The sequence below is a fragment of the Megalops cyprinoides genome, chromosome 2, assembly GCF_013368585.1.
Source record: "Megalops cyprinoides isolate fMegCyp1 chromosome 2, fMegCyp1.pri, whole genome shotgun sequence".
Lineage (NCBI taxonomy): Eukaryota > Metazoa > Chordata > Actinopteri > Elopiformes > Megalopidae > Megalops > Megalops cyprinoides.
Window position 1 is genome coordinate 15861740 of NC_050584.1, and position 14895 is coordinate 15876634.

Here is a 14895-nt window from a genome sequence, read left to right on the forward strand (position 1 = left end):
CCTCAACTGTCCCTGTGATTCAGTGAAAAGGAATGCTATTAAAACAGACATTACGTGTTACATTATGTATTATGACATTATGTGTTAAACCATGGAACACCATTACAAGATTTTAGTATAAGATGTGATGTCCTTGGGAGGACACCTTTCATTTCACTTATACTTCATACACTTCATATAATAAAAAAAATAATAATGATAATAATAATAATAGCTTAGTTTGACTTTTATAATGGTCTTGCCCCAACCAAGATTAAAATGTTGAATATATATTAAATAAACACAGGCATCTTTCTCTCTTGACTGCTTTTGCTTAACAAGTGGAGCCATCTGCTGGATATGTTTATGATTTATTTTCAAGAAAAATCAAACTTCTCTTTGCAATTTAATATTTAAAGAGGCTAGCAGGATTGCCTTTAAAAGAAACACCAACGGACACATATAATGCTAAAAAAAGACCTACAATCCTTGGCTTTCCATCACTTGGAAAAACATAATACAAAACTGTCAGTTACTGATAGACAGATTGACACAAATTGTCCTCTTTGCTGAAGAGCAGTGTTGTTTGGCTTTCCTGCTATTAACGAGAAGCGACTGACCTTTGAGAGTAAATCTCCAATGGTCTATCATTAAGATGATTGTATGACTTTGGAGCGCAAGAGCTAAGTGATGCTTGGACAGTATTATTAGGTGGTGCCCTTAAGGTCCTAGTTCCTCATAAACGACTGTGAAAAATTGTCACTTTCAAGGGGGGGGTCGTGTCCTCCTGCACAGAGGCAGCTGTCTAGTGAAGGTCTCGGTAGTGGATTCATGTGCGTTTAACCACCTCCAGAAACAGTCCTCACGTCGGCAGCGCAGGGCCCCGGGGGGGACTCTGTGATAAACAGCGCAGTTGTGAGGGTAACGCAGTCAAGGAACAGTGCCAGTAAAATGCGCTGTTCTAGTAGTTCGGCAGCATATGGGGTGCTTAACCTTCAGGCATGCCTGTATCCGTCCGCAATCTAGTTATGGTTTCAGTCATGACACGTGACAGAAGGGCTTCTATCGTTGTGTGTCCCCCACCCCCATTCACACCAATGTTGAAAATAAGCATCTTTTCAAGGTTACATTGACCTTAGAGAATAGTGGTATGCAAAATCTCATTACACTGGGAATATCCTGTGATTTAGCCCCATCAGCAACACAGACCACCATTTGATTTATTCAATACGCTATCTAAGAGCATTATAGCTGTTACAGCTGTATTCTCTTATAGCTGTGACAAAATGTAATTGAATATTTCACATTTAACAACCCAGTATCATAAACATTGAATACATTCATCTGCCAGTCCGAAGTCTAATTATCTGGAAAATAAGACAACAATAAACTGCCAGTTGGATTATCTGAAAAGCCTGTGGATATTAATATAACTTACCTGGTAAAATTCAGGTTGTAAAACTGAAAACATAAGCATAAACTCTCAACACCTCATTTTAAAGAGAAATGTGAAATGCCATGTATTATAGTCAATGCCAGGCTACCTTTCTGCTTTACTTAATCTTTAAATGCAACCTTTCCCCCAAATACCATGTTGTCCTCATTTCTTGACTGAATGCAGTGGTCTCTGTCATGGTAAGTTAGAACTCGTTTTATATATAATGGTGCATGCAATATTTATAAACCACTGCACCAGAGCTCTGAAGTGTAGATATTAAAGTTGTCTCTCTGAAACAAGTATCTACATCTGCAAACCCATGTCTGTTGACTGTTAATCCAGCAAAGTTAAGTTTGAGCACAAATCACAAGGGGCCTCATGGGTTTGCATGATTCAGAGTTAGTCGACAGAAAAACAACAAAAAAACACATTAAGTACAAATCGGTACATACATTGAAGAGGAAGCCATATTACATAATTAACTGACCCTTCAGGAGATAAAGGGAAGGCACAATAAGTATGGTTTTGCTGAAAAGCAAGGAGTCACATTTTGAATAATGGCCCTGCTTTGGTAATAAACCCAGAGGTGATTTGTCATTCTGCACTGTATAGACTCATCTAATAAGCAGAACATTACCATAGCAAGTGTATGTGCATGAAACATATTTTTTCAGCAAATACAGTATTCTTACATAGTACAGTAGTCACAAAAGATTTTCTTTCACATTCAACACAGGCTGGTGGAAAAATGGGCCTCCACCAGGAAACCTCTGTATGATTTTTACCAGCAAATTTAAATTGACTATTGGAAAATATAATCGATGAGAAGCACCACATAATGACCGTAATTTTAATTCACTTTGTGTGTGTGTGTGTGTGTGTGTGTGTGTGTGTGTGTGTGCGTGCTTGTGTTTGTGTTTTCTGAGGGTTGAGCTGATGTACGATTAAATGCTGTGTATCGGAAAGATCAGAGTGTGACACCATGTCAATCCCAGTCCATTTTCACACACAATTTCATTCAACACTGGAACTAGACCCTGACAAGCCAGCCAAGATACATGTAACAGCTTATTCAAATACAAAATACAAGTTCATAAAACTGTGGATGAATGCATATGATTTTTGTTAGTGTATCAGTAAGATTGTGGGCAGTACAATAACCTGCATTTCATATCCTGAGTTGTTTGCAAAAGGATGAGGTTTTTAAAAGTGAAAGGATGGCCACTGCAGCCAAGGATTTAGCAATTAATCAATAAATCAATAAAGAGATGGTGTGTAGGAGGAAGCTATATATACCCTAGATAGCTACCCACGAGTGCTTCTGAAACATCATTTCCCCATTGAAGAACGGATAGTACTTCACTGTCCGATGTAGATAGCCTGAAAAAAAGAATTTGCCGGTTTATGACTAAGAAAAATTTTAGAAGCACATACATATTACATATAGAAAGAGATCAAACTCATAGATTAGAAAAACATGCTGTAATTGGTTCAAGTAAATTATGAATATGATTACAAAATGAGTATGAAAACAATTTTGTCTGAGATGTGACAAATGTTTTCAAAATCTAAAATAAAATACAAAGCAGAAATACATACTCCAAATGAGATGGAGAAAGATAATGCCAAGAGATATGCCAAAAGAAGATAATAATACAATGATACTAATACAATCAGATACTCTACAACTCAATTCACCAATGCTGGCTTGTCGCCATGTGGGAAAACTGGGATTCTGACAAAAAAAAAAAAAAAACAGAAATGTTGTACATCAAGGTACAATATAGAAATTAATACATGTACACTGTACACAGCAATTTTGAGTGATTCTGACCTCATGTCATGTAACAAAAATGTCTTTCCAGTTCTTAGAAGGTAGCTTCAGTAGTCTCTTCCAAAGTGCTTGTTTACTTTAGCCTTTGCAATGTAAACTACAAGGCTGGTGAGAAAGAACTGCTCTTGTTCCGCTAACCACACAAGCGCAATTTTGACCCTTCCATCGGGGTCTTGGTACTTGATGACGAAGTTCTCCCCATCATAGTCGTATGATGAAGATTCGCCTTTCGACAAGATCATTTCCACTGGCGAGCAGACGCACCAGAAGGGGCTCTGTGCTTCATCCAATACGGTCACACTCATCATGCAACAGTTCTGCAGAACAATGCATTCAAAATCAAAAGAACAGTTAAACTGTCAAGATAATAAAGTGTGACTGTTTAATATAAATGCATAATATGTAAGTAAACACCATGCATTTACATAAAGTTTGGTTAATTACAATCTGAAAATAAATTGCAATATTTAAAACATGAACTTGAGAATTTGAAATGGAAAAATGTTTCATTTGTCAGACTATTACAAAATTTTAGTATTAGACTTTTTAAGACTATTAGACTTAAATTTTTAGACTATTAAACCTTGAGATACACTGATTTCGTACAACTTTGCAAAAAGATTGCGTAGACAAAATCTGCATTATATCTAAGGTATTGTGAAATAATGTACACAAGATATTCCATTGGTGTGTTAAAGAATAGGTAAAACTATTTGCTGGGCAGCCAAAACAAGGTCAGAGGGAATCCATGGGGCCCAGACAAAAGCTCACATTGGGCAATTCATTTTTCACAAATCAGAATAGGAGCACAGAAGGAAAGCTAAAAGAGGGGAATGAAACCGATAAGGCAGCTTATACATGGGGAAATAAATATTACTGACATTCTGTAAATGAATACCCTCTCAAAGAGACAGCGTGCAATTTTAAATACTCATCTAATTGCTCTTATAACATAAATCCTGATAGGCTGACAGATATGAGGGCCTGAATGTAACGTTTAATTTCTATCAAAATGTTCAAAATGTTTAACTTTTGATTGGAATTGAACATAACTCATTTAAATGTGTAGATGATAACCACTTGTTTTGTGAAGAAAAGGAATTTAACTAGCATTAGCTTTTCAATGACTGAATTTGTTCTGAAAGTAAATGTTTATAAACATGAAATATATGACCTGGGAATAAATGTTGATTTATCAAATGAAATTGGGAAAGGACAAAAAAAATTATAAAAACAATCTTGGAAGCCCCAACCATTGCTCCTTCGCCTTTGCTACAGAATTTGATCACTCTTTTTAGTCTTACCTGGACGTTCCCATCCAGCCCCTCAGTCTTCCAGGGCAGGCTGATTTTCCCAGAGAGGGGTGTGTGTTGTGACAGGTCATTCCTGTTGATAGCCTTCAACTGTATGAACCCATCCCGAATCTGATCTGGAGAAAACAAAATATTTCAACAGCTAAATGAAGACAGTGAAATATTTATCTAGCATGCATAAAGTGAGTGTTTCTGCTGACTTTATGGCTTATAAGAGATAGCAAAACTGTTGCAAAGTTACTTCGGTGTGATTTTTCAAGCATTGTCAGATACTCTCTACTGTACTGTGCAATACTGACACATTGGATGTCTAGAGTTGTGTCAGGAAAGCTGTTCTCCTCTGTTGGTTCTGAGATGTGCTGGCAGGTTAAGACAGGAGTCTCTCTCTCTCTCACACACACACATACACACACACACACACACATACACACACACACACATACACACAGAGGTGTTGACTTTATTAGCTCTAGCACCACCTACTGTCACCATTTCTTTGCATATGTCCAAACTTGGCATTAACAACATGTACAATATATACCCAATTAAAAAAAAAAGAATACCTATTTCACTGATTGCATGATGTGTATTTATTGACCGATTTATTTCAAATTAAGTAACAACACCATACACAATAATGAAAATTTTATTATTTAGATAATCACATATTTCTACATTTTACAAAACATAAGAAAAATAAATATGAAAATATGTATAAATATGAAAATTTGTATGTCATGCCACTGTCTGACAATTGAGAACATGTCACTGCAGCGGTAATATCATAACAAAGCAGGCGAGTCTGATTTGTTATGCCAGGTAAAATCCCTGCAGTCACTACCTCTACACACAGGCCTTGTCCCTGCAGAATTTGAAAACTCAATCTGACTTCTTTCTTATTCATGAGCTGAGCCCCGCCAGGTATCTCCCTGTTCTGGTGCAAAAGGACATTACGGAATATAATCTTTGACAGAGAACTTGTTGAAATACCCCCTTGAGAACATGCAAAATAACTCTGACTGCCAACTAGTAACCCAGCCTGCTGAATACAAGAGCTATTTACGTTATTCACCAGCATCACTCATTAAACATTTTAAATTGTTCATAGTAAACATTTAACATATCCAGAAAATGGACTCTGCAGACAGAAATGCAACCATTTTTGAAATTTAAAAATCCACACAGCCCTTTGCATTTGGTGGACTGCAACACTTACATTTTTATGCCATATTTGATGCTTTTTAACTTTAATGTCACAAGGTAAGTGCATTTTGTGCTCTTTTAACTGTGACACTATTTACATTAATACTAATCATCATCTTTTTTTAAAAAAAAAAAAAAAAGCTTACACTCTTGACATACAGTATTTGTTGAAAACATGATACTGCATTCCAAAAGTTGACAAGGTGGGACTTAATTTGGCTATTAGTCTTATTGGCCATAGGTTCTTAAAAAAAATAACAAACATATAAGCAGGCATCCATATGAATACAGCATCTACAAAGACAAAATAAACTGGCAAAAGCAACTTCTAAAAGTTTTGCTATTATAAGAGCTCAGCATCAGAGTCCAAACTGACTGGTCAACCAAGTTATACGAATGAACATGCCAAAACAAACATCTGTCGAGAAGGAACAGACCTAGTGAATTTTAAGTATAGACCAAGCTGGAAATTAGAATGAGAATGAGAATAAGACTTATTAATAAAACTTATTTTTTCACACATGCTTGCAGAAATTATGCAAAAAAGATGAAAAAATTGTAATAATCTTTATACTGTGAAAACATTTTGCAGCTAATTCACCAGTACCACGTAATCATTTCGTGGGTGAGGGAAAGCTTCGCCAGCAGGAAATGACAAACCGTTGAGATATCTCTCTGCTCCTGAGAAATGTATGGGCACTTTTTTGCAGGCCAAATTAAGTGTAAGGTAGGGAACAAGAAAACAGATTTGTTTAAGGCTTAGTGACTTTAACTTTAAGCAACACAATTATTCATTACAAATAAAAACTCTTCCATTCATTTCAGTTTGTAACACTTTTTTACATTACAAGAAAGATGAACACTGCCTTAATTATATAAAGTTATGTAAAATCATATTACGTAATTATAATAAGTAAAATAGAAATTCCCCTCCTTATGTTCCTGGGGAGGCATGTCTGACTAAGGAGTAAAGCTGTATTCCCCAATGGCACAAGCGGCATTAAGTTAAACATTTGTACTCTCCTCTAAATAATCCAGCAATTTTTACTTCAACAGACAAATTTTGTTTTTTATGCTGTATCCCAGTAACTGTGCAAGCAATTTAACCTGTTTTCCCAAGGGCCTTTTTACACAAGGTCAAGGGAATAACACACACTTTTTTATATATAAAATATATAAAGTTACATAAAGTTTTAGTAAGGAAGTGTTAACTACATGCATGACAAAACCCACAGTAAAACAAAGAATATTTCTGAAAAAAAAAAAAAAAATCATTAAAAACAAATCAATTCAGCTGAGCGGTATTCCATACCCCTTCAAATAGTTTGTTTACCTGCCTTGCAGAAGAGCTGAGAGAAATGCCCGGACATGATGTGCTTCACAGTATTATGAAGTGAGATGTGCAGAGTGTATCCATGGAGACCATATTCTGGGTCCACATCATCAAAGGGAGGCCTGTCTTCTGGCAATGTATAGGGGCTACCAGTCAGAAGATGAAGAAAAAAATCCATCATTTTATACATACTCTCACACAAATACACAAACACACACGTGCTGTCATAAGGATAAGAAACCACTTATGTTTTTTTGCAACCTTCTCTCAAAAAGATGTTTTGCTATTACACAGAATATGCATCACATTCTGTTTAATAGCACATAGGTATTCATCCATACAACCTCATTTCTTTGTTTTTCTGTGAACAATGCATGTTCAACTTAAAGGTTAGTTTAATCAAAGTCAAGTCAAATCCAGATCTGTCTTATTATATTTATTTATTCCCTTTCCTTGCATGAAAAAAAGAAAAACAAATAATGAATATTAACTGTAATTTTTGATTTACATAAATATGAAAGTGATGAAAATTTGATTTTACCTTTAAGGAAACTGGTTAAAGTACATTCTGTTCTATGAATTAATTTGAAATGTAATTTCAAACACCACTTTGCAGGTAGTGAGGGGTAATGCTGTCTAGTGTTTCTGTGCATCATTATCACCTTACAGTTAATGACTTTTTATCTTATACAGGTGATGCACACCAGAAGAGAGAGTGCATGTTTATAGGAAACTGAGGCAACTGCACAGATGCATGTACATCTGACCAATGTGAGACAACCTCCAGCATCCAATCAGGCCTCATCATAGTCTAACACTCAGCACAGCCTAACAACGCCAGGAGATGGAGTTGTCACACTGCATCTTGACAGTCTTTCTCAACCTGAAAGTGAACTATGCCCACGCTGTATCCTTAGTCATGACTGTGTTTCCATCAGCTTCATTAAACAAATAAATACAAAACTAGCCAACTGAAATGCATACTACTGTATATAGGTGGAGCTCTTTGGGTCATGCATGAGAATATTTGTGCCCTCCAATGTATTGAAGTCACTCATTGTAACACATTAAAAGCCATTAGGTTAAAGATTTATTGTCATGTCACATTGATATGTGTCAATAAGTTAAATTTTAATTCCAGTATGAAATATGACATAATTAGATCAAGTAATTAGTATAAACTATACTCTAGTCCCACTGCAGTGTAATTAAGTAACTGGGAAGTGTCATAATATTTACATATGTGTGTTTTACAGTCCTGATAAACATTACTCTATGTAACAACATATTTTCAGCAAATGACCTTTTTTCAAGTACGAGGACATTGGGTCCAAAAGACTGTACTTTCTGTTTACACCTCATAGCACTGACCTCACCATCTGTCTACAATGCGGACATTACAGACAAGGGAAAATGCCACCTCACAACAAATCTAAAAAACTCACCATATGGAAGACCCAAGGAGGCTTCTTTCCACTAGCTTGTGGAAGTGTAAGTTCATCATGACAAAGGCTATTGAACAGTGCCCCTGCAAATGCAGTAAATAAAAGCACAACAGAATATTTTATTATCTTAATCCTACTATTAATCACTTATTATTCCTAATAACATTAACTGTTGTTTCAGTGGACCTGGTGAGAAAACAGGATTGTAGATGTCCCACCCATAGTTTTATAAACATCAGCCACAAAGGCAGTCCTTCAGCCTTCAAAAAGATGCAATTCAAGACAATTAGTGTAGTGTGATATTAAAATAATACCAATGGGCTAGTGATTGCAACACACAAATCAAGTAATCACTTTTTTGAAGAGAATAATGGGAAACTATACCCGCCACAGTCCAATAATAAGACCTGGGGGAAAGTGCAACAAATTCACAAGCTTGTCTGAGCCAATGACTCTGCTGCTCTCTCTGACACCATGCAGATCATGCTTTGTGATAAGAGATCGCCATCCTGGCCTGTTGAAATGAATGAAGAAATATTACCATCTGCAGCACAGAAATCATATAAACAAATCACATAAATCAATACCAACAAACATGTCCAACTTACTTGTTCGCAGTAGGACAATCTAATGCCAACCGAATCACTCCATGCAGATGCAACATAGAGAGGTGGTACAGAGGAGGCCAACTGCTGTTATTCCAACAGACCGTGACAGATGAATCAGAAAAATAGCAGCGCGACTGCTGAAAAGTGCTTTCCCGTCCCCTTTTATCAGTTACAGTGATCTCCCATGTAACATGCAGATTCCTGAAAAACATAAATCAAACGGGATAAATCAGTGTCATGTATTTCCTCAGCTTTGGGGGTCCCAATTAAGTCCTTTACTTTGTCTTTACTTTATTTTGACTTTGTACAAAGTCAAACAAGCTCAGTGTTATGACACTGTCAGATTTGAAATTCATTCATTGGCTTTCCACCTTCTGATGTTTCTGATGCTTCAACGCGAATTATGCTATGATAACATTCGGTTCAAGTTCACATTAAAATTATTTGATTTCTTTAAACAACATGAGGGATGTAGTTTCCATACTGAACCAAAATCGCAGACATACAAGTATATTGTTCAGAACTGCACCACACCTATGTGAACTTGATGGCAGAGTGATGAATACGGTGACCACCTAAATAGAGGACACAAAACCAAAATCATGCTGACACCCACCCCTTTTTCTTCTGTCCACCTTAATCCCGAATCACATTTTCCCACAAGTATTACCACTTGACTTGAGGAGATCTGTGCCTTGATGAAAAGCCATCACCTGAATCTCAGTCTCTCCTGATGAATCTACTCTACTTCCTAGCGAAACACTCTCCTACCCAAGACCTTTCCATTACCCTGTATAGCTACACATTAACCCCCTCTAACTCCTCCAAGAACCCCTTGATAACTAACTTTTCCTCACAGAGAACATAATATTAGTGACTCAATTGTTACACAAGAATATGTTATGGTCTTTGCCATGTTTTCAGCCTTGCCCTTTTACTGTTCTATATAGTCTACCACACCTCATTTCTGGATGAGTTCCTTGCTAACAGAGAAAGTGACTGACTGTTTTCATCATCTCATTTAACTGGCTAAAGTCAAGTCAAATTTAAGACCCTAGTGCCTATCAAGCATTCGATGGTACAGCTCTCCTGTGTCTAATGTACAGTTATGATATATATCATTGTTGGCCACTTTTTGTATGTTGTATGTATGTGTGATGAAAGGTTATGTTACTCTTATGGTAGTTGCCTATATCATTGCACTTGTTTCCTGACTGTCTTCAAGGTGCTCAAAGTTTAAACCGTTTTTCCCCCTTCTCATGAACCACTGCACTTGATTCAGTGCCATCTTACAGGTTGTGAGTGAACCCAAAATGATTCTTAGAGGCAAAACATTTGATTCTTACAAGCAGAATATTTAAACAATATTAGTATAACAGTGATTCGGTCCCAGCATGGTCATCAGTTGCTAGGAAGGAGAAAGGTCCATTTACAAGTGTATAAAAGCTCCACAGCCGTTGGTGCCTTTTTGTTAGCTGCATTCATTTTAGGGTTGCAACTGCAACACTACCGTCTACTGTTAGGAGTGTGAACTGCTTCTATCATAGACTGCAATGACACCAGAATTAATTTGCAAACCCACCTCCTCAGGAGAGGGCGTCTAATAAAATGCCTCTGACTTGCTCAGGTTTCAAATTAGCGCTAGTATTCTTACACTAAGGACGAGCTGAGGTGCGCCCTAGTCATTTTGATTAAAAGAAAAGTAGGTAGACAACACAAATTTCAGTCACAATCTGTTGACTGCCTCACTAAAGACTGCCATAATGCATTCTCCTCCAAACATGGCAGATGGATGTTTATGAAATTCCCACGATAATGTCTGTAGTGCTGAACTCAAGCACCTACTCTGGTATCAATTACAGAACCAAATAAAAAAGAGAGAGACAGAGAGTCAAGAATTCCAGGGAGACTTCATCCCAATTGTCTCTGCCCTGGAATCTTGTCAAATGATTATTAATAAGGTAAACCTCATCCTGGTGTGTGTCAGTAACTGGGTGTCTTTTGGGAATTTTGTAGGTCGCATGAAGGGCCAAGCAATTTATTTCAACAGTCCATGAGGCTTCGAAGAGGGGCACAATTATTCTGTACAACAGATGTTATGTTTCCCCAGAATTTAGTACTGTGGCACTTCTAATCGGAGGCTAAGAAACCAATGTGAATCACCAACAAAATAAACAAGATTCTATCCATTTTAATCTTACTGCAAAAATCTATGTTTCAAATGTGTTTGTATAAGCATATACATTGAATTATAAATCTCAGATTTATCACAGCGGACCACTGAAAGCATATTGATAAAGAAAGAAAAAAACAGAAAAACAGTCATTCAGGGACAGAGTTATTAAATGGCTATAGTGGGACCTATGAGGCTGTCACTATGAACAATAATCTCTAAGGATATTTTCTAGGCATACAATATTACATCTGCACTCAAAGGAGACATTAGCTTGACTTGGTTCACTGAATATGTTTTTTGTGCTCAAGAAATACCTGCGTCCTCTATTTTTGATTTTCACATAGACTACTAAACATTATGTGGGGACCTCAATAATGGGATGCACTGCTTTCTTTGATCATTAATGATTTTTACAAAAGTACTGAATTGAGATGTTAATAATACTATCAATACTAATCTGGACATAAGCAATTTGCTTTTCAATACGAGATTTGCCTTTAAGATTTAGCTAATCTGATGGGGTCAAACTTGACATCCCAGAATAAAAATATGGAGGACCCAAAAATGTATGTCTGTATTGATTCATGAATTCTGTCTGAATGTCCAGAATGCCTCCACAACCCATAATTTAAATGCCTGACTGAACAGCATATAATGCAGTTTCTCTATGTTTGTCATGTAGTAAGGAACAGTAGTCCTTCAATTAAATTCTAAGTACAAGGCAGACTGTTTGGGTCCACAGCTGTGATGGTTATTATTTATTTAAATTACATTTATTAAATTTCGTGGTTTAATTCTTTACAAACATGCATTTTTATTGTAAAACCACTGTGTTTGTCCACCAGATGTCTGGAGTTGGTCATCTGAAAGACACAATAAACTTAATAAATGTAATTCTCACACCCACTTATGTCTGTGTGCATATTACCTGATGACAGTTATGAAATAGAGTAGGAGCCTGACTTTTGTAACACTGTTTCAAACTGGAATAAAAGGACAGAAACATAATGCCTTACAAAAAACTGCTTTGTTAAATGTGCTGTCTAAGAATCTAGATTTCCTTTGCTCACTAGAAGGACTCTCACTTTATATATTTTTTAAGTTTCAAATTTCACATGTCAAGGACAATGTTAGCAATCATGCACCATAAAACAGAGACTCAGCAGTATGAGAGTGACTGTTTTAATTGGTTCCCAGTCCTACTCAGAAAGAATAATACTGCCTTACCTGAGAACTTGTTCCGTTTGACTTGGCAAGCCATTGTATGGGTTGATAGCCTTTAATTGCTTCTTCCATTTGTTTTCGTTATATCCAGACATCTTTCGAAAGTAGAGCCTCTTCCAGTACCCTTTCGGCTTTTCTTGAATGGATGCAGCATTCACACAATCTGTAACCTCATCTACTTGTTTGGGCTTCCATTTCTTTGCAGATTCACTTGAATACATCCTGTACCATATAGCACTGGAAGACCATAAAAGAGACCATAGGAGACCAAGACAATTAAAGGGTCATTAATGGCACTGAATCACCCAGAGTGAAACACAGATATGTAAAAATTATAACTGGAATTACCAACCAATTTCTGAGTATACCTACTGTACATGCAAATTAAGCACTTAATTTAAAATTAAACAATTAAGTTTTTTATTCAGAAAAAACAAGGGGTTTAAGAGGTGCCACCATTTTTTTGGAATTAGCATACAAAAGCACTGCAAATGTTCAAAGTCTAGGCCTGACTGATGTATCAAATTATTTTAAATAATTTAGAGCACTGCAATTACTAAAGCAAGTACTTAGTAAATTAACCACTCAAGTTGGGGTGGGACATTAAACACTATGACATTAAAGAAGCCCCTTACTTGTTGTTGGCCAGTTCATAAAACTGCTTGTTGACATAGCCCATGCAAAAAAGTGAAGAGGCATCTAAATAGGAAAGAATCTTCAGGAGGATCTCTGGTGGCAGTCTGAAGAAAATCAGATTTAAAAAAGGGACAATGATGGCTCCAAGCAATGACCTAAGTCAGAAGTGAATTTTCATTAACCAAATAATGTCTGACCAAATAGAGTGCAAAGGAGTGTTTCATGTTCTTTTAAATATCTGGGCTCATAAAAATATTGTCATGAATTATTGAGTTGCATTCTTCCCAGTCAAGCAAAGCATCCACTGTATAGCCTAATCATTTAACATCTGTTTTTAGGGTGTAATCATAACCTATATATAAAACCCCGTTAAACTGCAAATCAGTCCATATTCCGATTTTTACACACTACAAAACAAACAACAAATACAACCACTTGCCTATCAAAATGATTTTGAGAACGACTGAGTGTAACTCTGTACTTTACGCTTGATCCTTTTGATGTTGGCCTTTTAGGTTTTTTTCTGGAAATGGCACAGCTAAAGGGTGAAGACAACAAGGTTAAATTATTTACCAACAACGTGTCTCAAATAAAATGGATAGATGCTACACGGTGAAATAGAACAACATGAATAAACTGTAGCTATACCAATATAAATACCTAACGTTTGCTAGCTAAAGCTCCGTGACGTCAACATCTTTACAGCGAGATATCCAAGAGATATCGACGTAAATAGTTAAATTACATAACGTTTGAATATTATGTCTACGGCATCATACAGTATTACATTAACTTTCCCCAAAAAAGCAAACGTTAGCTAACATTACACAAGCATTACCTGGTGAGCCAGCTGACTCTCAGGTTTTATAGTTTAAGATAAGTTAGTTCTAAGCTTACTAGCGATACCTTTTTGGCTTCGGTGAGTCCGATTGCATTTTCTTCTTTACGTCCTCGTTGCTGTGTCTGCTTGGTGGTACTCTGTTTGCTTGCTGAACTTTTTCCAAGCCCATTCTGAAACTTTCCAAGGCTTGTCCGCGTCCTGTAGCCATGGTAACAACATGTGCTAGAGATGGATTTCAAGAGTGCAAAGTAAACGTTATTCTCAAACGCAGCTTTGCGACATAGGAAGTAGCTGTTTTACTAAAGGACCTGATTACAAGCTCAGACTACTGCAGTCCAACTACAAAGTTTTTTTTTTTTTTTTTTTTTTAACAGGCGTTAACTTTCCACAACATTTAGCAAGGTAGCTACCTAGGTCGTCGAACTATCTTGTGAAATGGGAAGGCATACTACAGGCAGCTAAGTTCGCACAGTTTCTGTTAAGTATTATTCAAATACTTTTTTGACAATTAAAATAGATAAGTAGTCAGCTTATCCAAATCAGACTATGTTAGTTGCAAACTATACCGCTAGATATGAAAACAGCTCTAACAGATGAAATCCACCTGCCTACTCACTAGAGGTAAATATGCATTACATAGACTGCTTGCATGTAGGGACGGCATGCATTGATGTCGCTGTTTCAGCTTGATAGCCAGCTCATGCTTATACTTCCACCTACTGGTGTGGAGTACCAATTGTTTTGTAGCAAAAATAAACATCAAGTTTTTAAATAAACCATGTGTCGTGTGTCATATGAATTGAAATTAAGTATATTTGCTTACTATTCTTCTGAAATACATGAGGCCTGTTTTTAAAAACGCGAG

At 36.5% G+C, this 14895-nt stretch overlaps 1 protein-coding gene across 1 annotated transcript; it reads right to left on the bottom strand.

The window, feature by feature from the left end:
* Positions 1-3298: 3298 nt before the first annotated feature.
* fbxo15 (F-box protein 15) lies at positions 3299-14238 on the bottom strand. The gene is made up of 10 exons (XM_036555267.1): positions 14096-14238; positions 13629-13727; positions 13189-13293; positions 12557-12790; positions 9154-9354; positions 8930-9059; positions 8546-8628; positions 7101-7246; positions 4556-4680; positions 3299-3568 (listed from the first exon to the last, which is right to left on the bottom strand). Exons 1-10 carry the CDS (start codon positions 14236-14238, stop codon positions 3299-3301), a joined length of 1536 nt encoding a protein of 511 aa, XP_036411160.1.
* Between the last annotated feature and the right edge of the window lie 657 nt (positions 14239-14895).